Source organism: Lissotriton helveticus, chromosome 10 (assembly GCF_964261635.1).
Source record: "Lissotriton helveticus chromosome 10, aLisHel1.1, whole genome shotgun sequence".
Classification (NCBI taxonomy): Eukaryota; Metazoa; Chordata; class Amphibia; order Caudata; family Salamandridae; genus Lissotriton; species Lissotriton helveticus.
Genome location: NC_136071.1, coordinates 340615359 through 340642969, shown reverse-complemented (window position 1 = coordinate 340642969; position 27611 = coordinate 340615359). Strand labels below are relative to the sequence as shown.

The window sequence follows — 27611 nt, the reverse complement described above, 5'->3', positions numbered from 1 at the left end:
CTATGGTGTAAGTCTTACATGTTTAAATTCTCTAGAAGTTTCTAACATGAGACTCTTCGGTTATATGTTTATCGCTGACTTTTTATATATTGCAAAAATGTTTTACAGGTTTTTTTTAATAAATTTTTTCGATGTGGAAATCTTTTAAAATTCATAATATAAACTGTACCTGTATGCTTTTATGATTTCTTATGTAAATCGAATAAAGCTAAATTTGATTTGATTTGATTTGATACCCTTACTGAAGCGAGAAGGTGATGCGAGCTGCCGTTCGGCGTACCGCCCGCTCTCCATGCTCACCACGGATTACAAGATCCTGAGCCGGATCCTCGCGACACGGCTCCTCACCCACATGCGCTCCTTGGTGCATAGCGACCAGGCGGGCTTTATTCCTCAACGCACCACTGCCACTTGTGTGCGCCGGTTGCTACGGATCATGGGAGGGGAGGCCGCTGACTTTCCGAGTGCCGCGGTCCTCTCGATTGACATCGAGAAAGCATTTGATAGCGTCGAGTGGCCGTACCTGCTCCGTGTCCTAGAGGCCTTTGGACTGGGCGAACGCTTTGTGAAGTGGACTGCCTTGCTCTATGCCGCGGCTTCGGCCCGTGTCAAAACGGGGTCCACCATTTCAGCCTCTTACGCGGTGGGTAGGGGGACCCGACAGGGGTGCTCTCTATCCCCCTTGTTATTTGCACTGGCCATAGAGCCACTGGCTGCGCACGCCCGGCTGGGCCGAGCGTATGCAGGGCTCCCGCTGAGAACCGACACCCACTACATCTCTCTCTATGCGGACGACTGTCTGTTGTTTCTAGCGGACACGGACGACTCCCTGCGCGGGGCCGAACGGCTCCTGGCGGATTTTGGTCATCTTTCAGGGCTGAGAGTCAACTGGGGGAAGTCTTGCCTCTTCCCGCTGACTCCGGGGCCCGGTGACGCCCAACCGGAGGGTGCCTTGCGATGGAAACACCATTGCCTCCCCTATCTGGGCACTTTCATCTACCACTCCCCTGCGGTCCTCCTAGACGGTAACGTCAACAGGGCAATTCGGAATCTACAGGGTTGCATGGGTTTCTGGCGGACGCTGCCGCTCTCAGTCGCGGGACGAGTCGCGTTGCTGAAGATGGTGGCACTTCCCCCACTGTTGTACCTGTTTCGCACCCTGCCGGTCTGGATTCCCGCATCTGTTTTCACCAGACTCCGCTCCCTAACGACGGGGTTCATCTGGGGTTCGGGTAGGCGACGGGTTGCGCTGACCACGTTGATGCGCCCCAGAGTGGACGGGGGCCTTGCTGCCCCGGATTTTGAGTGGTACTACCTGGCGGCTCAACTGCAGTGGCTCACCCAGGCGGTGGCCTTGGAGTTCCGCGGCCCGGACGATGTGTCGGGCAAATTGTTCCCGAGACACTTCCTCTCCTTTATAGTCTTGGGCCAGAAACTGGACCTGACTCAGCTCACTTTGGAGGAACGGACGATTCGCAGCTGTTGGCTTCGGGCTCACAAGCGCTCCGGTGCCGTTCGCCCTTACGCCCCGGAAATTCCGCTCGGGATGTGCACAGCCTTCCCGCATGGCGGGGACTGGTCAGCACTGGCGATTTGGGAGGAGCTTGGCCTACTGATGGTCGGCGATCTTTACAAGGATGGCTCGCTGATTCCGTTTCAGGAGCTGCGAGACTCTTACGATCTACCGAGGGGTGGGTATTTGCTACACGCTGCATTAGTGGCTGGTATTCGCCGCTACTGGAAGTGTGGGCTCACTGAGCCGCAGACATCGGAGTGCTGTCAGTATGTGGTGACGGCCGCTGGCACCTACAAGGCTGTCACGTGCCTTTATCGACGGCTGTCGGCTGCTGCCCTGCGACCCCTGGATGGGCTGCGAGCCAAGTGGGAGGGGGACATGGGGCGGTCTATTCCTGACACGGCGTGGCCACAGCTACTGCGCAGGGCATGGAAGGGCACGAGGAACGCCAGGTTCCAATTGGTCCAGTTTTTTACCCTGCACCGGGCGTACCTAACGCCGACGAAGATCTCGCAATACTTCGAGGGTGCTTCCTCGCTTTGTCCCCGATGTGGGACTGCGGATGCGGACTTCGCCCACATGTTTTGGACTTGCATCAAGCTGACGGGTTACTGGGAGGCGGTAATGTCCTGCCTGAATGCTGTCACGGACCGGCAGATCGCTCCTGACATGGGTACATGCCTCTTACTGTGGTTCCCTCACACCCCTCGCACTCGAGTTACCAGCAAATTCTGCGACCTGGGTTTGATATTAGCTAAACGTGAAATCTCCATGCACTGGAAATCTACTCAAGGCCCCAGCTACACGCGGTGGAAGACCACTCTGGAGCGCTGGGCGAAAGCGGAGAGCACATTGCGGCTGCGACAGGCTAGGAGCCTAGATAATGACAAGGCGCTGGAGGTGGCCAGAGCGTGGGAGGCCTTGGTGGTAGCGCTCCAACAGCCGGATGGAGACCAGAGTGAGGATGAGGGAGGGACTCCAGGGTGAGGGCACTGGGACCGGGCTTTCTCACACATACCAAGGCGCACACACTACTTACTATTACTGATGGCAACCATGGGGGTCTTGACACTCCGTTGAATGACACCACTTACCCTTTACTGAGGTCCCTGTCCAGGACGGGCGGGGATAACAAGTTGATGACTGGAAAGGAAGAAAGCGGCACACTGGCTACGGGGGGGGAATGTAGGGTGGGGTGGGCACGTTGGGGACGGTTCTATAAAAAAGGTGTCTTGCTTGAGCTGAGCTGATTTACCGCATCGTTCACTGATGCCTGAGTTGCTTTTATGCTGTATTGTATCCTCAGCACTTGATTGCCAATAAAAAATATTTAAAAAAAAAAAAAAAACAACAGCATTATTGTTTTCCACCACAGGATAACCTTGAACTGCTCAGAAATTGTTCTGCCTATTTTTGAAAGTGAAAAGTATTTCTAGTTAAAAGGGTACTTGCTTTATTGTGGTGATCTTGCTTTATAAAAAGTACAAAGCTCATTTTTCTAAAATGCGTGGATCTCCTTTTTGAGTTGTGTGTCTTATTGGTCAATGTTGTGAATAAATGTCTTACACTACTGTTTTAGACCGAAGGCTGCTCACCCACAATACCACTAATAGAGCACTTTAGGTTTTACATTGAGGCCTGTACAATTTTGGCGAACCCCTGAACTCTGCACGGTATAACCACCTAGCGGCATACCATATACAGAGCCAGCTTCATACAACCACTCAACAGGAAACCATTGTAACAAGGATAAAGTGCCTGGAACTGCTGAAAGTCAGCTTCTTCTGTGAAATTAACTGTTCTTAAGGACCTTACGGCCCTGACTAGCTCCCTGCCGGAGTTGGTTGCCCAACTATTTCTTACATACAGCATGGACACGTACCCAGGTTTTCTTTGAGAAAGTTCAAGTATCTAATTTGTTGACTGTGCCAAGGCTGGTTCGTGGTTGAGAGAAATTACTTGATTATTGCTTGATTTATTATTGCTAGCAAAAGATGCATCTCCAGAAAAAACCAGTGGATCTTTTTCGTTGCAGTGTCTAAGTTCTTCTAAAAATACAGTCCATTTTTATAAATTGTCGGATTTCTTGTGCTGTGTCAATTTTTTCTGTTTTGTGCTTTTTAAATAATTTACACTTGTTCCTAAGTAAAAGCGTTGCTGCTCAGTGCCACAGCTAACCAGGGCTGAGCTGAGGGGAGGGTTTTACAGGCTAAGCCTATTGGACCTTAAGGGGTTGGTAAGTGTATTCGTTTGCACAACACCATCATATAATGCACCCCATTTCCACACAGCTGACTGCGTACACCAAAAGAGCATTTTCTGGCATAAAGGAACACCCTTGACATTCTGAAAGCAGATCTCTCCTGGACTAGGAGGATCAGAGAACTACCCTGCTGAACCATGGAACCGGCAGATAGGCTACACCAGCATGGACTGCACCAGCTTTACCTGGTAGCTAGTAAGAAGATGGACGGTGCATGCAGTGTCCTGCTGGTCTCTGGAGTTCAGTAGAAGCAAGGGACTCCAAGTTAACTGACTTTCGCAGCACAAGGCCACAACAGCTGAAGCCTGCTAGGGTCAGGTGGTAGCCCAAATCTTCCAGCCATCGCTCCTGGTCAATAAGCAGCATTAGGAAACCAGGACCAGACGTTAAAAGTTTCACTCGAGCTCGCTGAACGCAGAAGAGTCATAGAGTGCAGATTGGTAGTCTGTAAAACAAGCTACCATCCAATAAAGAATTCCACTGCTACCGCGTTACTGGGTGACTTGTAAGCGTGTGGAGACTTGACTTCTGTCAGGAACAAGAGGACTACGAGCGAAGTCTAACCCTGTAGCCAGGACCACCTTACCAAGCCCTGAGACTGGGAAGTAGCCACAGGAAGACCACTGACTGCATTAAATCTACAGCATCCTTGAGCATTCTGTATCCCCTGCTTTAGGACCACCCCATAGGAACCTACAGCACAGGGATAAAAGTCACTGGAACTCAATGAGGACTGCTCCTAACTACGAGGTAACTATTTCTGTGGATCTAGCTGATCCTTTTGACTGGCTCCATGCCAGAGTTGGTCACCTAAAGTAACTAACTATTAACGATTGCCCAACATTTTCCTTGAAAAAGTTGGTCAACTTAATTGAATTTGCCAAAGCTGATTTGCGGTTAATTGAAAAGGTGCATTAGCTTAACTTGTATATTCTCTCTGGAACCCTTTGGTGGATTTTTTTCTAATTGTGGTGTCTAAAAATACACTTTATTTTTTGTAAAATAGTGTCAGATTTCTTGTCTCGTGCATTTCTTCAATTTGATTTGGTGCTGTTTAAATGCTTTAACACCTTGGCTGCTAAGGCTTTTCCCGTCCTGTGCTGCTGACTGATTGATAATCCCATTATACATGACGAGCTCACCTTGTCATGAGCACAGCTCCAGTGTGCCCCATGACGAGCTGACATTGTCATTAGCATAGAAGGGGTTAAGAATGTTCCTTCGTGTAAGTCTTGTTGCTCAGAGCCACAGTTACCCGGGAAGGGGGGGGGGGGGGGGTAGCTAGAACTTTTAACAAATGAAACCTGTCCTTAAGGGCTTGGAAAGTATTACACAGTGAGGGGTCCCACACCATATAATGCACCCCATTCACTCACAGTCGTTAGGAACAAACATTGATCATACACGGAGTTACCGCAAGAATTTTATTTAGTAAACTTACATTCTAGGCCCACGCTCCGAAGAGAACTCACAGTGGAAAACGATTATAACTCTTTTTCCTTCATATGGCACTATCGGTTTCTTCAGTAGCAAGGTTTCAACATCGTGTTCCATGTGAAGGTTAATCGCACCCTTAAAAAGAACATTTTGAAAAGATGAACAACAAATCCATGTTTAGAGGACTACTGGTCTACATCCAAAGTAGATGAAAAATAACTGAATAGAGCAGAGGGGAATAAATGTAACACATGGGTTAAAGAACGGTCCCACAAGCAAGAGAAGATGTGCAAATCAGAGGCCTTTAGGTACAAGCTCAATTTGAAACACCTGCACAACAATTTAGGGGCAAAGAGTAACAATTTAAAGTGCCATCATCAAACTCTATACTCCCACTTTCAAACAGTAACAAATTCTCATTGGGGCCATACAAAATAATCTATTTGTTGGCGTTGCTGATCATCTCACAAATCATAATCTGCATGTAAATACTTCAACCACCTAGTCTGGTTGCAAATATTAACCACAGTCACGCAAAGTACTGGTTCTGCTCATATTTGTTCAAAATGTAAACATGCTCACGCCAAACAAAAGATTGACTCAATAAATCCCTTTCCTCTAGGAAATGTTAGTTGGATACCGTTGTTCTGGTAAATAATACACTGTGCATGTTATCCCCAACATTCTGTAACACATTTAAGGAAATTGTGCTGCAAAAATAAACGTTTTGCCTCATTCTCAAACTTATGCTGCAATACACCTAGGCAGGTTCAGACCTGGTGCACAAGGACATTACTGGAATATTTCAAGGTCACCCTCTTGGAATCAGTCTCTTACTATGAAATGTATATGAAAAATGTGAATCAATAACTACATTTTTTCATTTTTCTCAGCCTATGAGAACCAACGCTGAAATCGTTGGACTCACAAAATGGCTGCGATTGAGGACAGATGTGACGCCCCACCATCATCATCACCTAGTGTCACTAGTCGCCTTGCAACCCTAACCTGCCAATGACTCTTTCAGCCGTTATTCACCCAGTGCCCTTCTCCAGCAACCTGATACCTAGTAGTGCCTCAATCCATTACTGTCATTGTTACCACTACTCTGCACATTGTTTCAAGGATATGTACCACAATGCAGCCTATAAGGAAAGTATCTAATGCAATTTTGACCTAAGTGCACTGGGTTCCTGCTAACCAGGTTCCCAGTACCAGATCTTTCCCCGTAACTGTACAATTGTTCCACCAATTGGCAATACCTTTAGAACCCATGTAAGCCCCTCAAATGGTACCTAGGGCATGGATGCTAAAGAGTGCCCCTAAGGGTGCAGCATGTATTGGGTCACCCTAAAGGACACCATCCTCACACTCATGCAAACTGCCATTGCAGGCTGCATGACATGGTGCAGACAAAAGTGAAGACAACATGGCACATCTCCTGTGTGCCATGCCTGCAGACATTGCATGCAATATATGCAAGTCACCCCTAAAGAAGGCCTTACAGCCCTATGGCAGGATGCATTATATGCTAGGACATATCTGCAAGAGCAGATATTTATTTATTTATTTGATTTATATAGCGCGTAATCACCCGGGGTCTCTAAGCGCTTTACCAGGTATATACCAAACAAATTCTACAGCTGATTATCAAATTACAGCACACCCCATGCTTGCTGGAAAAGCACTGTTTTTAATTTCTTCCGAAAAGGCAGCAAGTTAGATTCCTTGCGCAGTTCGGTTGGTAGACTATTCCAGACAGCTGGAAAGATGTTGGAAAAAGCGCGACCACCAAGAGTGGATAATCTAAAACGCGGTTGGGTTAGAAGGGTAGCATCTGAGGAACGCAGCAGTCTACCGGGTTTGTATGGGGCCAAACGGGCTTTAATGTAACTTGGCGCCTTTCCATAGAGGACTTTTTGCGTAATGCAAAGCCCTTTGAACAAAACCCTCTGTTTGACGGGCAACCAGTGGAGTTCACGCAATAGAGGAGACGCCTGCGTTCTCCTTGGTTTCTTGAAAATCAATCTTGCAGCATCGTTCATAACAACTTGCAGACGATTCAGATGTTTTTGAGGGAGCCCTGCATATAGTGAGTTGCCATAGTCCATCCTGGCTAGGATCATGGCGGATACAGCGCGTCTTAGGGTGGCAAAGGACAGGAGTGAGGAAATTTCCCTTAGTTGTCGAAGGAGGCCTACACACGTGCCCACCACCCCTGAGACTTGCTTTTGCATCGTCAAACTCCCATCCAAGGAAATGCCCAGGCTTTTCACTACTGCTGCAGGTTCCGGAGGCGCTCCTAGTTCTAATGGCCAGAACTGATCATTCCAGGGGTTGCCCATGATAGTGATTGGCAACCCCTCGGTCTTGTCTGGATTGATTTTCAAAGAGTTCAGAGACATCCAATTAGCTGTGTATCTTAGGATATTCTGCATTCTCGCGTGTGCACCCGGACAATCTTCCATTTGGATGATAATTTGGGTTTTGATCGAGTGAGACATTTTTCTCCAGATGGCCCGTGAGATGCGTAAGGACATGCTGCTCCAAAACTTTGGCCAAGAATGGTAACTGAGAAATGGGCCTAAAGTTCTTTAGATTCTTAACGTCCGCCCCAGTTTTTTTCAGCAGGGGGATCAACCGTGCCTCCTTAAAGGAGGATGGGACCTGTCCTATTAGTAGGGAATTATTGAGGATAGTCAAAACATCTTCCTCAATACCTGGTATGGCTAACTTGAAGACCTCCGGGGGACAAGGGTCGGCCTGGGAGCCAGATTTAACCCGCCCCACCAGATTTGACAGTCTGTCCTTCGTAATCAAGGGCAGAGTGACCAAGGGGTTATCGACTGGACGAATGACCGGAACAATCTGTAGAGGACAGTCCAGAATTGGGGTAGTAGCAATTTCTGATAAGAGGTCTTTAATCTTAGTGGAAAAGTAGTCATGAAATTTTTGGCAGTCTTCTTGCTTTAACTCTGGACTCTGCTCCTTATTTTTCCTGAGTTCCGTAAGGACCTTGAAAATTTCTTTGCCCCTGTGATGTCCAAGTTGATTCTTGGATATTGCCAGTGAACAGGGAAGCCATCTTGAGTATATATAGACTGGGCACTGGTGATTAAGAGTTCCCCAGCTCCATGATGGCTTCACTGAAACCAAAGATGTTTGGTATCCAATATCTCGTATTAATAAACCTACATTGATTCCAGATATGGATTTCTTTATACATGCACCCAGAGGGTACCTTAGAGGTACCCCCTGAAAACCTACTAACATCTAGTGTACTGGCTGACTGGTGTAGACTAGCCTGCCTCCACAGAAAGTGGAGGAAGCCGACTCTGCATACGATATTGCCACTAGGTGGTAATACTGTGCAGAGTTTAGAGGTTCCCCAAAATTGTAAAACTCTTTGTGCTGTATGAGTGGTAGTGTGAGCAAGCAGCCTTAAGCCTAACATAGGAGTGTAAGACATTTATTGCACAACAGTGATCAAAAATGGACACAACTCAAGGAAGAGATCCGGACCAATTAAAAAAATATATACTTTATATTTTATTTTAAGACCAAAGTCTTCGTAATCCGGTAAGCATGTATTTAAAAAAAAAATACATTACACTTTCAAACACAGTTCAGTGCTATCCTATGGGGAAAACAATAATGCAATTAAACAGGTTAGTATTACATTTATAATTCCAGTCTTCGGAGCCAAAAGTCAGCAAGGCCCGGGGGTCAGGTAAGTACTAAAACTGCACCACTAGTGGCGGCAGGGTGCAGAGGTCAAAATCTGAATTCGACCCAATGCTTTCCACTGGAGACAAGGGGGTACTTGGAGCCACACTGCTTGCTGGCAAGTAGATCGGTTGCAGGGGCCAAGGTTTGGGGGTTAGGTTAAGCACAGGGGTGCCACAAAGCAGCACCAAGCATACACCACCAGCAGCAGAGGGGCAGCTGTGTGCAAATCCAATGTCGGGCTCCCAATACTTCTCAATAGGGATTTATTTTTCAGGCTACTGGCGTTGCACCAGAGGTTGCAGGAGGAAAACCTTACGACAGCAGGGATAAGTTGGGAAGCAGAGGGTCATAGGGGCACCGTTGTTTCAGCTCACCAAGGCCCAGGGTCTTCGGGTGCAGAGGTGCCTTTCGACGTAGTCTTCTTACCGGACCCTGTCGCAGTCAGTGGCAGGGCCCTCTGGACTCACACTGCAGGCGCCATCGTGGAGGGCAGGAAAGGTCAGCTAATGCTGGACATGAGGTCATGATCGCATGGGAGGCTTCACTGGACAGGTGCGCCACTCACCCTAGGGTCGTGGGTCCGTTGCAGAGTGGACAGGAGATGTGGATCCACCCAGATCCGGAGTCCTTGGAGTATGTTTCTTCAAGATAGGTCCGCTGTCCACTGGAGATTGCAGTCTTTTACGAAGGCAGCAGGGGTTTCAGAGGTCGCTGGCTCCAAGACAGGTCGCAGGATCGCAGAAGCTAAAGACAAGCCAGTGGGGCTGGGGCCAAGACAGTAGTCTTCAGTCTTCTCTGCAGGGTAGTCTTCTTAGTCGCAGATTGAACTTCTAGGTCTGGAGAGCCACCTAAATACTAAATTTAGGAGGCATTTTTTTTTAAGGAGTAGCATGTAGCACCAATGGGCATCTCACCTGGGGTGACTACACTATTATGCCACCTTCCTGTGGCAGGGGGCCAAAGAGCTACTCGATTGGAGGGGTCTCCTCATCTTAAAGAAGCTGGGGACAGAAAGTAGTCCTTCACGTCACCTCCCCCACCTTAGGGGTGGGCACACCTATTCTTTAAAAGATTTCCAGCCGGTTTTCCTGCCCAAAGTGGGGGTGTAAACCAGGGTCTGCAATCTACTGCTAGCAGCAGAGGCTGGGGGTCGCTTTACATAGGCAGCAGGCCTTTGAAGAGCTCTTCGAGCACCATCACATCCTGGAATAATGCTGCATGACCCCTCTGCCCAGGGAGTGCATTGTTTCAGGTGCCAAAGAGCAAGGGAGTTCTACCCAGGGGTCCATAAACATGTCTGGTGGTGGCTAGCAGCCTAGAGCCAGTCAGAGACCACACCAGGGTTGGTAGGTTTTTAGGGGGGCACCTCTGAGGTGCCCTTCAAGTACACGGTACAATAAAACCCACACTAGCATCAGTATTTTCAGTGAAGCCATCATGGAGCTGTGGAAATCGAGCTGTCGAGTTTCCAGCCCATGTACTCTCTATGGCTTCCCTGGCAATTACAATATTAGGAAATTGACCCCAATATTTGTAGGGGCATATCTGCTCATGCAGATATGCCCTCACCGGTGGTATAGTGCACCATGCCTTAGGGCTGTGAGCCCTGCAAGAAGGGTGACTTACCCATGCCTTTAGAGGGTGCCATGTCTACTGTTTGCAAGTTGTCCAGTGAGGGGGAACCCTCTTCAGCTCCCAGGCCCTAGGTACCCAGGGTACTATTTACAAGGGACACACAAGAGACTTACAGGGGTAAAAGTAAAAAAAAAAAAAAGTGTTAGCGAAGAGGCTCTGGTGCAGGGACAGGACCTGGTTGGCAGGAACCCTGTGCACTACATTTGAAGCAACATCAAAACCAGGTGAACATTTGAGGGGCTAACCATGCAAAAGAGGCACTTTCTCACAGATCGGTTTAGGCAACAACCCGCGCTCTCAGGGCAGAAACAATGCCCGATCCAGCCAGGTATCACCTCCTCCAAGCAGGATGGCAAATAATCAGCATATCAAGGCAGGAGGCTTCATCGGTCTCTGCCGCCATTGATATGTGACCAAGGCTTCCCCCAAGACATGGGAAATTACACTCCTGACTCAGTCCAATTGCCCAGGACAGGTGGAACATTAGCTAGTCAGGAGGAGTGTTCATTATCAGGCCAGTTCCAACCCGAAGGCGGGCTACCTGATGTGAACATGAAAACTAGAATTCCATCATCGTGGTTTTTGGTGGATTTAAGTTTACTAGGTCTGGGTTATGCTTACTTTCTACAGGAAGTGGTCATATAGGGGGTGTGGTCACTAAAGGAGAGAAGCCCACTGGCTAACACCAGTCACTCTCCTTAACGCCCAGGAACTCATTCAACAGACCCAAAAGAAGACAGAGCTGCTAAAACGAGGAATGAAGACATGTTGTGGACTTTTTAGTGCCAAACCCTGCCTGTGCCAGATTTTAACAATTGTCCTGCAGCTGAAGCTCTACCAATAACCCTGGAAGTCTGCCAGCCCTTTGCAAATTGCCAGTAATCTCCCTGGAGTAGATAATCTACTCCCCTGCAGTCTACAGGCACCACAACAGCAGAGTGAGGTTTATAGTGCTGCCGCTCCCCGGTCGTACAGACACGCAGCAGCCCAGGAAGAGGTCACATGCTCTGGAAGATCAGAAGACAGGTTGAGTCAGATAACCACAAGGTGCTACAATGTGCCAGCCCAGCCAACCTAATCACTCTGCACCTGAGTGCCCTGGCCCGTGTTCAAGAACAGACAGCGCTGCCCAACGCCCAAGACACTTGTGAACAAAGCCCTCTGCTGTGAGCTGCCAGCCTTGTCCCCAAGTCCTTCTCTGCAACCCGTTTGTAGGTGCCCCCCTCCCTCTTTGGTAAAGCACATAAGGCTACCAACCCGACCAGCACCTCTGCATCCGGATGCCCCAGGGCAGGTAAACTCAAGGTAGAAAGGGAGCAAGGTTCAAAGTACTACCAGCAGTTAAAGCCCAGAAGGGGACTCCCGGAAACCTACTGCAAGTACCTGTATATCTTTCTTCCATAGGAAAGCATTACACTAAGACGCATTTAAGTGAACATTTTACTTACCTGAGAAAATCGCTATTTTAAGCAGTGCTTGCTTGCGAAGTTCTTGGTATCAAAACTTACATAAAAATAAGTTCTTTTTTTAACTTGGTCACAGATTTATTCTTTGTGTCTCTCATTTATTGCCTTAGAGTTCAACAAATGCCTTCTGGTAAGCTTAAACTGCTCACCCACACTACCACAAAAAGAGGCATTTAGTATTCTCATTTTTGCCACTGTAAACCAGTAAGGATTGCCTGGACTCCACACAGTGCACCTCGATTTGGTCCACTATATTGAGCCAGCTTCCTACAACAAGGTTATAGAGGGTCTGGATGAAGAGGCGTTGGGAACAAACGCCAAGTGAAAGGAAAATGCTACTTACCAGTATGCCTCTGTTCTTGGCATGCAGAGCTGCAGATTCACACACTATGCATAGATTGCCATCTGCTGTTGGGCCCGGATGTTTACAGTTTGTTATTGTCTTGTAAAAGTCTTTGGAAGTCACAAGGTGGGTGACTCCTCCTTTGGACAATAGTGTGCATGCGCATCGTCTCCATCTTCAGATTGTTTTTTCGCCAACAAGGGAAATGATGGAGTTTTGTGAGAGCAGAAAGAGATGTCCCTGTATGCTGTACCTAAATAAGATAATACTGGAACTGATAAAGGTAGCCGGGGAGGTGGGTGGGCGTGTGTGAATCTGCAGCTCTACATGCCAAGAACAGATGCATACTGGTAAGTAGCATTTTCCGTTCGAGGTATATGACCTGCAGATCACACACTATGAATAGATTGCATAGCAGTACTTTCCATTTAGTGGTGACCACCAGTATCTGTTGCAGTAGTTTGAAATAGTGTTTTGAGTACAGCTTCTCTCACACTAGGTTGTTTTGCTTGCACATCTACACAATAGTGGTTTGTGAATGTGTGCGGTGTAGACCATGTAGCTGCTTTGCAGATATCTTCTAAGGGAATGTTTCCTAGAAAAGACATGGAAGCCGCTATTTTACGAGTGGGATGAGCTTTAGGGGGAATAGAAAGTGTATGCTTTGCTTTTTGATAGCAAATTTATATACATTTGACAATCCACCTGGCTAATCCAGACTGATATGGGATTGCCTTTATGTAGTGGTGAAAAGGAAGCAAAAAGCAGTTTTGTTGTGCTAGAAGGTTTTGTTCTATCAATGTAGTAAAGAATTGCTTTTTTAACGTCTACAGTATGAAGAGCTCTTTGTGCTACTGTTTGTGGTTGCAAGAAGACTGGCAACTCTACAGATTGGTTGAGATGGAAGGGAGAAATAACCTTTGGAAGGGAGAAATAACCTTTGGAAGGGAGAAATAACCTTTGGAAGGAATTTGGGATTTGTTCTGAGAACCACTTTGCTATGATGGAGTTGTAAGGAAAATGCTACTTACCAGTATGCATCTGTTCTTGGCATGAAGAGCTGCAGAGTTGCACACCTAGTGTTGGGCCCGGATGTTTGCAGTTTGTTTTGTAGAAAAGTCTTTGGAAGTCACGGGATAGGTGACTCCTCCTTTGGATGATACTGCGCATGGTCATCGGCTCCATCCCCAGATTGTTTTTCACCATTAGGGAAGTGATGGAGCTGTACAAGAGATAGTGATGTCCATGTGATATGTATCTAATTGAGATAATACTGGAACAGATAAAGGTAGTCGGGGAGGCAGGTGGGCGTGTGCAACTCTGCAGCTCTACGTGCCAAGAACAGATGCATACTGGTAAGTAGCATTTTCCGTTCGAGGCATAGGAGCTGCAGATTGCACACTATGCATAGATTACATAGCAGTTCCCACACCTAGCGGCGACCACCAGTATCTGTTGTAGTTGTTTGAAACAGAGTTTTTAGTACAGCCTGGCCCACAGTGGCTTGTTGTTTAGCTTGCACATCTACACAGTAGTGCTTTGTGAATGTGTGCGGTGTAGACCATGTAGCTGCTTTGCATATATCATCTAGGGGAATGTTCCCTAAGAATGCCATTGAAGCCTCTATCTTCCTGGTAGAATGGGCTTTTGGTGGAATTGTTAATGTACGATTGGCTTTTTGATAACATTTGTATACATTTAACAATCCACCTAGCAAACCCTGATTTTGATATGAGATTGCCTTTATGTGGCGGTGAAAAAGACACAAAAAGTTGCTTTGTCTTACGAAAAGCTTGTGTCCTTTCAATGTAGTACAGCAATGCTCTCTTGACATCTAAAGTGTGTAGAGCTCTTTCTGCGACTGAGGATGCGAGAAAAATACAGGCAGCTCAACAGATTGATTTAGATGAAATGGTGAAATGACTTTTGGAAGGAATTTTGGATTAGTACGAAGAACCACTTTGTTATGATGCATTTGTAGAAAGGGTTCTTGAATGGTAAATGCTTGTAGTTCACTAACCCTCCTGAGGGAAGTAATGGCTACTAGGAAAGCTACTTTCCAGGTTAGAAATTGCAATTCACATTTATGTAATGGTTCAAAGGGAGGTCCCATTAACCTTGTGAGAACCACATTTGGATTCCACACTGGTGCAGGTGGAGTTCTGGGAGGAATTATTCTTTTGAGTCCTTCCATAAAAGCTTTAATAGCTCGCACTCTAAAAAGACATAGATGTCTATTTTGCAAGTATGCTGCAATGTGTAACCTGATAGACGTGTAGGCTAAGTTACACTTTTGAAGGTGCAATAAATATCCAATGATGTGTTGAATAGACACATCTAAGGGATTGATTTGGTTGTTTTGGCAGTATATGACAAACCTTTTCCACTTAGCAGCGTAGCATGCTCTAGTGGTGGGACGTCTACCTTCTTTAATAACGTTCATACATTCAGGGGGAAGGTTGAGGTAACCAAACGATGACCTCAGGAGCCAGATCGCTAGGTTGAGCTGAGCTGGGTCCGGGTGTCTGATCTCTCCATGGTTCTGTGTTAATAAGCGTGGAGATATGTTTAGTTTTTGGTGTGGTACTACAGACATCTGCAACAGTGTGGTGTACCACGGTTGTCTGGCCCAAGTTGGAGCGACTAGGATGAGCGTCAGGGAATGTTGTTGCAGTTTGCGTACCACTAACGGAAGTAGTGGGAGAGGAGGAAAAGCGTACACAAATAGTTCTGACCAGTTCATCCATATCGCATTGCCTTTGGACAATGGGTGAGGGTATCTGGAGGCAAAGTTTGGGCATTTTGCGTTTTCGTGGGTGGCAAAGGTCTGACGTTGTCCCCACATCTGAAAGAACGGATGAAGAACTTGTGGATGAAGCACCCATTCGTGGATTTGCTGAGTTTGTTGACTTAGTAGATCTGCCATGGTATTTTGTACTCCTGGGACATGTTGGGCTAATAGGAAGAGGTTTAGTGGTATAGCCCATCTCCATATATGCTGTGCTAACAGAGCTGCAGAGAGTGTGTCCCTCCTTGTTTGTTTATGTAATACATAGCTGTCATATTGTCTGTGCGGACTAAGACAGCTTTGCCTGACACTCGAGTTTGAAAAGCATTAAAGGGCCAGAAACACAGCTAGTAACTCTAGGTGGTTGATGTGCAATAGCTTTTGTTGCGGTGTCCACCTGCCTTGCATGGTGTGATGCAGGAGGTGGGCTCCCCAGCCGGAGAGCGATGCGTCCGCTGTTAAGACTATTTGAGGAAATGGCTCTAGAAACGGTCGCTCTTTGGAAAGGTTTTTGGTGTTCCAGCATTGCAGAGAACGAGGAGTCCGACCGTCTACCAACACTAGGTCTGTTAGTTGACCTTGAGCCTGGTTCCATTGTCGTGCTAGGCACTCTTGCAGTGGACGCATTTGCAATCTTGCGTGAGGAACTACGAATATGCAAGATGCCAGCATACCTATGAGCTGCATGAACACTCGAGCTGGTAGTAAGTGTTGCGGCTTGAATTTTGTTAGAAGAGCTTGTACACTTGTTACCCTTGCTGGAGAGGGATACGCTAGTGTTAGTTGGGTGTTTACTGTAGCGCCGAAATACTGTTGCATGTGTGAGGGTTGTAGATGTAACTTGGTGTGATTTATTGTAAATCCCAAGTTGTGAAGCAGTTGAATGGTAGCGTGGGTGTGTTGTACAAACTGGTATGAGCTGGATTTTATGAGCCAGTCGTCCAGATATGGGAAGACATGTATGTGCTGGCTTCTTCAGTGTGCTGCTACTACTGCTAGGCATTTGGTAAACACCCTTGGCGCTGTTGTGACTCCGAATGGGAGCACTTTGAACTGGTAGTGCTGCCCGTGTAGCACGAATCTGAGATATTTCCTGTGCGCCGCGTGGATGGGAATATGGACGTAGGCGTCCTTGAGATCTAAAGTGGCAAGGAAGTCGTTTAGCACCAGTAGTGGAAGGACCTGTTGAAGTGTGACCATATGGAAATGGTCCGACTGAATGTAAACGATTAGAGGTCTGAGGTCTAGGATGGGTCTTAGTGATCCGTCCTTTTTTGGTATCAGGAAATACAGTGAGTATACTCCTTTGTTTTTGTGGTGCTCTGGAACTATCTCTATTGCATTTTTCTGCAGGAGGGATATTACCTCTTGTCTGAGCAATGTTAAATGTTCCTGTGACATTGGGCGCTGCCTGGGTGGTATGGTTGGGGGGGGGGGTAGATTTTAGTTCCAGACAATAACCTGATTGAATAATTTGAAACACCCACCTGTCTGTTGTGATGTTTTTCCAGGCTGGCAGGTATTGTTGGAATCTTCCCCCGACAGGAGTGGAGTGGGGCGGGGGAAGAGGAAGCGAGTCATTGGGCAGGGGTAGAGGCAGAGTGGGAATTGTTATTTTTACCTCTGCCCTTGTTGTTGTTACCCCTGTACCCACCCCTTTGGTAGCCCTTGCCATAAGTGGATTGTGTAGGGGCTTTGTATGAGGCTGAGGCTGTGTGAGGAGAATCCTCTGGTGGCACTTCTATAGGATGAGCGACGAAATGAACTTCTGGGAGCCTGTGACTGCAGGGCTCCCATAGATTTGGCGGTATCTGTATCTTTTTTCATTTTTTTGAGAGATACATCCACATTGGGTCCAAATAGGTGTTGCTCATCGAAAGGAGTTTGTAGGGGGGGGGGGGGCAGGCGCCATTGCAGATGGCCGCCTGAGACCCGAGCTCTGCCGGGACTGAAGCCGTCCCTGTAATTATCCGGCCATAATCCGAACCAGGGCGCCTCACCACCAGCGCCCTGGAGCCCTGCCACTGAGCGCAATCAGCAGCTGCAATAGCGGAGCTCGCAGCCGCCTGAGAGCAGAGTCGCGGTTCTTCCAATGTGCGGTGGCTGTAAGGAGCAGTCGGCCCGGAGCCGAAGGCTGAGCGCCTAAGTGCCCGGCTCGAGGCCTATACTGTGTGCGGCCAGCCAGGAGGGGCCTGTCGGCCGGAGGGCATACGGCTGACCAAACACCTGGAGGGACGCCAGGAAAGCGGCTGGACAAGTGGGGGGGGGGAGCGCAGGCTCCCCCGTGATTACCAGGGCCCAAGTTGAGTGCGCAACGCGCCAATACAGCGCCATTTTACCGCGGCCTCCCGGAAGCTGAAACCGGTGGGTTAGAGCTTGACCACGCACTCACTGGGTCCACATAAGTGTAACAAACGGCCCTAGCTGAGTCGGGGGCCCGTAGCTGCTCACACATTACAGACGGGGGCCAGCAACGGAGGTGAGGGCAGCGAAGCCTCGGCAGCAGATCGGAGTCGCCCCGGGGGGACAGGACCCTGGCGCTGTGAGGACCGGACAAACGGACCCTGAGCCCCACAGCGGTGACAGGAAGTGAGTTGGGAGGACTCCAGGGGGGTTCCGGACTGCACAATATCCTTACTCGGAACCCAAAAGCAGCAGAAGGTTAGAGGAGGTGGCGCTGGCAATCCCGCGCGTCAGTGTTGCTGTGGGCCATCAGAGGGGCACAATAAACGCTTACCACTGCTTTGGGCCCTGGGGCTGCGGACCGGGTGAGGCTCCTCGATCTTGAGCGATAGCAGCGGACAGGGCGAGACACAGTGGGGGTGCGCAAACGCGGCAGGCAATAAGTGAGAGCAGCACGTGGAGGGCCTCCCTGCTGAGGGAAGGATCAGGCCTATCAAGGTTGCAGTATACGGGAGAGTGACTTGCCTACCTGTCCAGCAGGCTGGTGGACCCTGCAGTCGAGTAACGGACCACAGGAGTGGCATATCCTTACATCATGAGGCCTAAAGGGGGAGCTAACACCCAGACGAACAAGTTGGATAAACACGCAGTTCCTCTGGGACAGGGACAGATGGGGGCGGCAGCTGAGGACCCGGCGAGTCAGAAGGAGCCGTCCCTGACCTCCATAATGACGGCAATCCAGACGCTGGGTACGAACCTTGAAAACTAAAATGGACAAAATCTCCATTGAGGTGAACCTGCTGCGAGCTGACCTGGGTAAAACAACGGAGTGATCTAAGGCCTACGCAACGGACATTGCAGCACTACGGGCCTCTGAAAAGAAGCTTGAAAGCCGGATCAATGACCTAGTACACCAAGACCGCCAAATGGCCCTTCGGCTCGACGATCAGGAAGGGCGGGCTCGAAGAAGCAACATTCGCCTGGTAGGTGTGCCGGAAGGAATGGAAGGGCACAGCGTAGAACTATTCCTGGAGGACCTGATACTCACCCATTTGAAGCCGAAAAGACTGTCCAATATCTTCACGGTGGAACCGGCTCACCGCGCACCAATTCCCAGGCCCAAGCCGGGGGCGCCGCCCAGGACCATCATCACCAAAAAACTAAATTACAGGGACCGCGACGCCATCCTGCAGGCGGCAAGACAAAAAGGAGACCTGCAGCTCGAGGGAGCCACGATCCGGTTTTTCCCAGACTTCACACTACAGGTCCAGCAGGAACGGCGATCCTTCTTGGGCGTAAAAGCGGCGCTCCGAGACAAAGGCATAAAATACATGATCTTTCCGGCCAAGCTAAAGGTCATCTCGGGGGGTAAATCCCTGTTCTTCACCACGCCGGCGGAGGTCCAGAACTGGCTTGACACAGCAGCGCCAGCCGAACAAGCCCGACAAGATGAAGACTCATGGAGGGACCACCGGGGCCGCATCCCCTGGGTCCATGGCAAACAAATCGGAAGTAGACGTGCATAGTCAATGTTCGTGGCGTTCCAGATCCACCAGCCCGAGGGGGGACACTCTCCATGACACGGCTGCACGCTGAGGGCAAAGATGGCAGGACCACGTGAGGTTCTGTAAATTACAAATTCGTTTGTGCTTAGCCTCCATTTGGTAATCGCCGCCATTTTATGTTGCCCTCACTCAGGCAGCGCGGCGAACGCAATGTTTTTGCCGTGTCTGCCTTCACATGTCAGGTGGCTTCTTTGCTTATGTTTACTAACGAGTGTCAGGGTCTGGCCGAATACACTAATTCCTGTCTAAGCTGATTAAATCCCTGTCCGGACTATTTGTTGGCTCACACCATTCTTTCCTCCAGGTTATCTTATCTGCTGTCCTTCGCTACATGTCTCATGTATTCTCCTGTTTCACGACTGTTTTTCTAACACATACAGCTGTGTTTTCTCTGCTTGTAAATTGAATTGTGTGGATTCACTCGATAATTTACACAAGGGGTCGAGTAACAAACACAACCGGGAAACTTGAGCTACTTTGGGCTTAAAGCATTGTTTATAACATTTGTTTATGTCTCCTGCTCTTGTGCGATTGTATTTTGCATTGTATTGTACCATATATAAACCTGTGCGCCACGGAGTTAAGTGGCAGTCTCTTTTGCACCTCGTTATACTGACGATTTCTAAGACCACTGTACTAGCTGCAGCTAATAAATATCTTCTACGTCAGACGAAGAGTCCGTGTATCTGTATTTGACAAGGCAGGTGAATCCCGGGGATTTTAGGCGTACCCTGCGCCACCGGGGCTCAAGGCTGCGGTTCTCCAACTGGCGCCCAACGTGGGGCGACTTCAGAGGTAGCGGTTAAGCCCGAGGGTCGTGAGGAGCCCCGCAAGAAAATTCTGGAGGACGCGCACCACGTGATCGACCCCTGTATGTCGCAAGTGGACCGAAAGTCTTTGACAGCGCGGCTACTCCTTTCCGATGGCTACTGAAGACTGCTGCCCTGACTGTCGCCCTGCCTTGGACCCTTCTGATGAGGTTTGGTAAAGCGAGACGATAGACGGACCCACAATTCTTTGTTTTGTTTTTGGGTTTTTTGATTGTCATTGCAATAACTGAAGCCAAGGGGTAAGTGCGTTTGTACTGTTTCATTGATTTATACCCCTTGTTGTTTGTGAATAGCCTAGAGAAGTAACGATGCCTGGGTTAAGTAAGTTCAGAAGAATTTGTTGTTTAGGTTGTACGAGGGATTCCCAGTTGGAAGATTTGTGTCCGATTCCTCCAGTTGGAACTCCCACTTATGAGCTCTATTCTAAACATGATATTGGTCCCATTACTTTTAATGAGATATGGGTCCGATACACGAAAAATAGTGGAGTTTTGAGATGGCCCCCAAATGGTAGTTTTGACTCCGCTATACTAGATAATTTGGAAATAATCCAGTTTAAACGAAAAGCCCGGCCGGCAATGTTTGATTCGTTTCGCCTCTGGCGTAAAGAAGCCAAACAGAAAGAAATAAAGCAAGCGAAAAAGGATAAGAAAGAACAGAATATGTCCATTATAGAGGCCGCTCAACAGTTTAAAAATAATGAAACAGATGGTGCGAATGAAATATCAGAAAGACAGCATCGCATGGCGATAGATAGATGCTATCCGGTGTTGCCTACTTCCCCTTCAGTTAAAAATAAGGAATTAGAAGATTCCCTGATGTCTTGTCTATTGAATTCACCTCCACCCTATGCCCAAAATCCTACTACACCGTTGTTGCCCCCTCCTATTGCTCAGCCAGTGGTTGCTCAATTGCCGATTATTCAGCAACAGACTCAGCCCGTTAATGCTTCTCTGCCCGTTTCTGCTCCGTCTTTCCAGCCTACGATTCAGCCCCCCACCTCTACCAATTCCCACTTTTATTCCTCAGCCGTCTACATTTCAGTCTCCATTACCTTCTGCATCTGTATTACCTCTCATTCTTTCGAGGGACTCCCCTACATCACACAGGAGATTAGTTGATGCTGTCTCCAATTACTTCTCTCCTCTTCTCGGATCTTTGAATAGGTCTCCGGCTTTTTCTAGACGACAATCCCGTTGTCAACTTCCTCTTCTGGACGAGAAGGTAGTTTTGGGTTCCCTCGCTCGTAAATGGATTGAGAGAGGATTAGAATATAGTACAGAAGACATTATGAGTTCTTTTCACCAATGGGTAGAGCCCACACAGAGATATGTTTTCAATGTCATGTGTCAGACTCTTATTAAAGGTTGGGAGGATATGGGATGAGATACAGTCCCTTCAGAGCTATTGAACCTACAAGCCAACTTTGATAAAGGTTTTATCGTAGGGCCACGAGTCGAAGACGCGGTGAATACACTCATTCCGTTTCGAACAATGTTTTTGTCTCTATCCCTTTCCGAGACTGGTCCTGCCAAAACCAAAGGCATTAAGAATTATCCGTTGCGCGAAGTCCCCCCGTATGGAGAGACGCGGTGGTTGGTCCGCCTGCTGTCCCTGCTCATTTCCAGCGCATATGGGTCCACGAACCCTGGAAGAGGTCTGAAGTGTTGGTGCTTAAACTCTTCCAGACCCTCGTAAAAATCCGGCTGGCTATTATAAGGAATTGTCTCAAACAGTTGACGCTTGCATTATGAATTTGGCCGATCTTGATATGTTGTTTGGGAATGTTGTTCCACAAGCATTGTGGACGCGGATTCATAGGGAAAATCACAATGCTGAATTAGGTGGTGATCGGGCTGCTATTAGAGCCGCTGATGCAGGTCAAGAGGGTGGTGCGAAACCCGATGATCTGATTACGGCCCTACCAGGCAGAATAATTGAATTAATGAAAACTATGATGCCCGCGGTGCGAGTTAATTGGGATAAGTTGGCCGCATGCAAGCAAAAGAAAGATGAGAGCGTGTCGGATTTCTTCACCCGTTTTGAAGAAACGTTTATTGACCATAGTGGTCAGGATTTGAGTACAGAGGGTGGCCAGCAATTGTTTGTGGATAAGTTTGTATACAACTTGCTTCCTGAATTGTCCAATAAACTAAAGAGTTCTGAGAGTGCATGGGCTGTCTCTTCCCCTGCTAAAATACTGGCTACTGCACAGTATTATGAGAATAGAGATAAGGAGGAGAAAGAGAAACAAGAGAAGAAAAATAAAGATCTGAAAACGAAGGTTCTTTTACAGCAAGCTTATCCTCCACGTTCTGCACAGCCTCAGTTTTCTCAACCCCCACAGTTTCAGAAAGTGTTTCAGAAACCGGAGTATTTCACGCCACGTCTTCCGTTGGGTCCTAATCAATGTGCATACTGTAGAGAAGAGGGGCATTTCAAGAATAGTTGTCCGGTTTTATTACAGCGTAATAACGGAATGTCTTCTCCACGAGGACGCGTACATTCCCAGTCAGGATCTAGAGGTAGAGGACAAGGTGTGTCCTCTCAGGAACAGCGTTCTGCTGTTCCCTCTACTACGAATTATTTTGATCAACAGAGAGTTCAGTCCAAGCAGTATTATAATGACGATTATTGTGAAGACAGGGCTGATGATTTTCAGACCGAATAGGACAGCCATGGACGAAGTGAGGGAGTTGTGTCGATTCCAGTAGATCAAAATGGGCCATATGTCACGATCAATACTATGGGTGTTTCAGAACCGTTTCTTTTGGATACTGCTGCGATGAGAAGTTCTATTATGCATACTAAACTCCCTGGGGCACCTTTGTCTGGCTTAATAAATACTTCTGTAGGATTCTCTGGCGCCCCAGTTCGTAACCCGGTTTCTTGTCCCTTGCCTGTTTCAATTGGTCCCTATGATTTGAATGCTCCACTTATTCTGACAACTGGTTGCGGTGAGAATTTGCTAGGTTTGGATTTGTTAAAAAGGCTACATGCAACATTGTATTGTTCCCCTTCTGGTGTGCATTTAACATTGGGTAAGAAATTGACGTCTTCCATGTATCTATCTCGAGATCAATTCCCACCCGAATTGCTCTCTCTTCCTGAAAGTCTTTGGGCTACAGGCCCCAATGATGTAGGTTGTCTTTCAATCCCACCGTACGTTGTTACAGTGAAGGAAAATGTAAAACTGCCGCGCATTCCACAATATCGTATCTCCAATGATGGAGAAAGAGCACTCTTGGCTATTGTTGATGATTTCATTCAGAAAGGTGTGGTTGAAGAAACGAGAGGAAATGTTTGTAATAGTCCTGTTCTTCCGATCCTTAAAAGAACTGATCCTTCACAGCCCCTGTCTATCGATTTGTTATTGACCTTCGAGAGGTCAATAAAATTGTGGTGCCACAGTTTCCTGTTCCGGACATTACAGCTTTGTTGACAATGATTGCTGCTTCGGCAGCTTGGTTTTCGGTTATTGACCTCAAAAATGCTTTCTTTAGCATTCCTATTGCTGAAGAAAGTAGGGATATCTTTGGTTTCTCTCTCGGAGGCCGAAGTTTTAGATTTAAGAGAGCTCACCAAGGGTATTGTGAAAGCCCCTCTATTTATAGCAAGGCTCTTAAATCACAACTTGATGCTCTTTCTTTGCCTCCTGGCGCTACACTTATTCAGTATGTGGATGATTTGCTGGTGCCTGCTGATACGGAAGATGTGTGTAAGGGAGTGACTGTTGCATTGCTGCATCATTTGTCTGCTCTACAACATAAGGTGTCTCCCTCTAAGTTGCAATATGCCCGCCAAGAGGTTACCTATCTCGGTCATCTCTTGTCGAAGGAGGGAAGGCGATTGACCCCAGAACGTATTCATGCTATTTCACAGATGTCTGTACCCACCACGCAGAGAGAAGTACGTGCCTTTTTGGGTATCACTTCCTATTGTAGACAATGGATTCCTAATTTTTCACTTTTGGCTAAACCATTGTTGGCATGAATGTTGAAGGACACGCCACATCCGCTCCCTTGGACGGATGAATGTCAGAAAAGCTTTGTTGACCTACGTACTGCTCTATGTTCGGCTCCAGTGTTGGGTACCCCAGATTATAGCAAGTCCTTTACACTGTATGTTCACGAGAGAGAGGGTTGCGCATTATCAGTTTTGACACAGTTATTTGGAGATAAGCAGAGACCATGTGCCTATTTCTCCGCTACATTAGACCCAGTAGCTAAAGCCTTTCCTAGTGGTCTGAGAGCTACAGCAGCCGCAGCAATTTCTATCAGACAATCTGCTGGAATAGTGTTGGATAACACACTCATTGTTATGGTTCCACATGCAGTGGATACCTTGTTGAACAGAACCAGAACACAGCATCTTACGAGTGCTCGTTTGTCTGGATAGGAGCTGACACTTCTAGCGAGTCATGTGTACATCAAAAAATGTAACACGTTAAATCCAGTGACACTGTTGCCACTGCCAGATGAGAAAGACGTTCAGGAAAAACATGATTGTTTTCTTCGAACGGAAGAAGAGACGAAGGGTAGGATTGATTTAAAAGACACCCCGCTCAAGGACCCGGATGGGACCCTATGGGTGGATGGTTCTTGTTTTAAGCTTCCAAATGATGAGACTACTTCTGCTTATGCCGTTACTACCTTATGTACTATTGTTGAGACGTCACGCATTGGACATAATTCAGCCCAAGCAGCTGAATTGATAGCCTTGACTAGAGCATGTGTGTTGGCAAAGGGAAAGAGATTGAATGTGTACACGGACAGCCAGTATGCTTTTGGCGTCGCTCATAGTATTGGCAGGTTATGGAGGGAGAGAGGATTCTTTACCTCTCACGGGGCAAAGATCCAGCATGGTCAATTAGTGACCGAACTTCTTGAGTCACTTACTTTACCTGCACAGATAGCTGGTGGGTTGGAAGAGGTGAAGGAGGAGGCTTGACGTCTGAGGACGAGCGTTTTGCTTACCCCTGTAAGACTTGTACAGGGGATTTTGCTGCTGCTGTTGGCCTTGCCGGTAGGGACGAAAAGAAGAGCGTCCAAACCCTCTATATCTTTTGGTATTAGAACCTCTGGACTTCAGCCCCAAAGATTTGGCAGTAGCCCTACTGTCCTTAAATCTTTCTAAAGCTGCGTCTGCTTTTCTCCCCAAAAAGTCCAACACCATCAAAAGGTAGATCCATTAATGCAGCCTGGACGTCCGCCGAAAAGTCCGATGACTTCAGACAGGCAGATCTCCTAGAGGCAACAGCGGTTGCCATGATGCAAGCAACCGAATCAACTGTGTCCAGCCCACTCTGGATCACCTGGCGTGCAGCCGCCTGTGCATCAGACAGAACCTCCTTAAAATCCTTCTTGCTGTCATCAGGAATTTTAGGAGCCAACAGACGCAACAAATCCATTAGGGCATGAATGTATCTTCACATAAGACAAGTGGCATTGGTTGACTTTAACGCCATACTTGCTGAAGAAAAGGACTTCTTTGGCGTCTGATCCTGTCTCTTGGCTTCCTTCTCCCCAGGTACTTGAGGGAAAGCACCCACAGTCTTTTTAGAACAGGCTGCCTGAATAACCAGACTTTCAGGCAAAGGATGCGTGGTTAAAAATTCAGGGTCCCCAGGTGCAACTCTATACCTCTTTGCAACACTTTTAGACACTGCAGGAGTTGTCAGAGGCTTGTTCCAAACCTCTAAAATAGGCTCAGTTAAAGCCTCATTAAAAGGAAGCAACGGCTCAGTCACAGAACTTGGGGAATGGAGAACCTCAGTCAAGAGATTAGATTTAAATTCCACCGTAGGCAGAGTCAAACTTAAAAGTTCTGCAGCCTTCCTCATGACCATGTGGTATGGCTTAACATCCTTTGAAGGGGCATCAGAGACAGATGGCAGCTCCCATTCAGGAGAAAGTCCCAGACCACTAGCTTCTCCTAGATCTTCAAAACAATCATCCTGAAGCACTCCTTCCATCTCCGCTTCAGCCTCCCTATATCTTTGTTCTTCCGAGAGGCGCTGAACATCCCTCCTGGATCTGTCCTTTAACAGCCGCGCCGATGGATCTGTAAACGACTCCAACGGCGCCGGAACTGACGCCGGAATCGACGTCGGGATCGAATCCGTAGGCCCAGGGCGTTGTTCTCGAGGTAGACTCTGGGCAGGCGCCGTCGGTATCGGCGTCGACGACCTCGGTGGCGCCGAGCATTGCCAAGGCGGCGTCGGAGCCGGCATAAAAAGGAGCTTGATCATAGGAGTGAGGAACTCCTAAATTAAAAGCCAGAAGACCCATAGGACCCGAAGGTGCACCAGAGGGGTACCATGCTCTGGAATAGACACCATACACAGCATTCAAGAATGCAGAAGGGTCCTGACCTGGAGCCGGGAAAGGAGGGAAGGAACCCTCAGCCTGACCCTTTAGAGGATCCGGATTCGCCTCTTCCACAGGTACCAAACCCTCATTCAAAGGGACCTCTTCATCCTCTCGAGCCGGGGACAGCGCCGGAGAAGGATTCGGAGCCGGAGTCGGCGAACGAGCGCGCGACTCCAAAGGCGAAGCCTCACCTTCTGGATTCAAGACTTCCGGTGATGCAGAGACAAAATCCTTTCCATGCTTCCTCTTAAATGTAAATGTAAATGTAAATGTACAGGAATTTATATAGCGCAAATCACCAAGCGGTTTCTAAGCGCTTGCTTAGGGAACCCGTCCTGGTATTCCCCTGTGAGATAACCCTGGCAGGGTATCCGCAAGGTGAAAGCCAGGCATCCCGCCGCGAGGGGCCGTTGTGGAGATTAAGCAAGCTATTGCCCAGAGTCGCAGAGTGTGAACCCGTGAATCGAGTAGGCACCGGAGCGAGAATTGTCAAGTCCATGGACATTTTAGGACTCAAGACCCCGCCGAGCCGGGAATTGAACCCTTGTCCCAGGCTGACCTCTGCTTCCAGGTCTGCCTCCTCTATCCAGTGAGCCACACTTCTCCACTTCTCTTCCTCTTAGGCGCCACACTTCTCCACTTCTCTTCCTCTTAGGCGACTTCGTTCTCGAGTCCGAACTCTTACCGGAGTGATGTCGAGACTCATGCCTTCGTTTCTTATGTTTCTTCTTCGACTTCGAAGGAGACGCCGTACGGGATCTTGATCACGACCTCGCCCTTCTCGAACGAGATCTTGAAGTCTTCTTTTCATTACCACCTCTCAACTTCGCCATCAGAAGCTTAGTCTCTCTTTCACGAAGCGCCTTCGGGTTCATTTTTCTACACGAAGAGCAGCCGTCGACATCATGGTCTGAACTCACGCACCAGATACAATCCTCGTGCGGGTCCGTGAGACATCATTTTGCCGCACTCTCTACAAGGCTTGAACCCAGTCTTCTTAGTCGACATCGATAGAGATACAAAGAAGCAGGTAAAACGAGAAAACAGTAACCAAGTTACCAACAGCTACAGAGACTCCCCGAAACCGTTAGCGTCAACGACCAAGGAAAAAGGGAACTGATGTCATCACGCCGGCGTGGGTCTATTATGGTGTCGGTGATGTCAGCGGAGTTGCGCGCGATGCCGTGCCTCTATGACGTCGTCCACGTCGGCGCGAACCTACGAAAAAGAATTTCCGAATGTTGCTGACGCAAGGGGATATTTAG

At 48.0% G+C, this 27611-nt stretch overlaps 1 protein-coding gene across 6 annotated transcripts in view; it reads right to left on the bottom strand.

The window, feature by feature from the left end:
• CDC25A (cell division cycle 25A) overlaps positions 1–27611 on the bottom strand; it is a 235362-nt gene that overhangs the window by 115177 nt on the left and 92574 nt on the right. For all 6 annotated transcript variants that reach the window (XM_078662497.1, XM_078662494.1, XM_078662492.1 and 3 more), the window contains exon 15: positions 5221–5351. In XM_078662497.1, coding sequence (XP_078518623.1) covers positions 5221–5351 — 131 coding nt within the window. The remainder of the gene's footprint in view (positions 1–5220; positions 5352–27611) is intronic.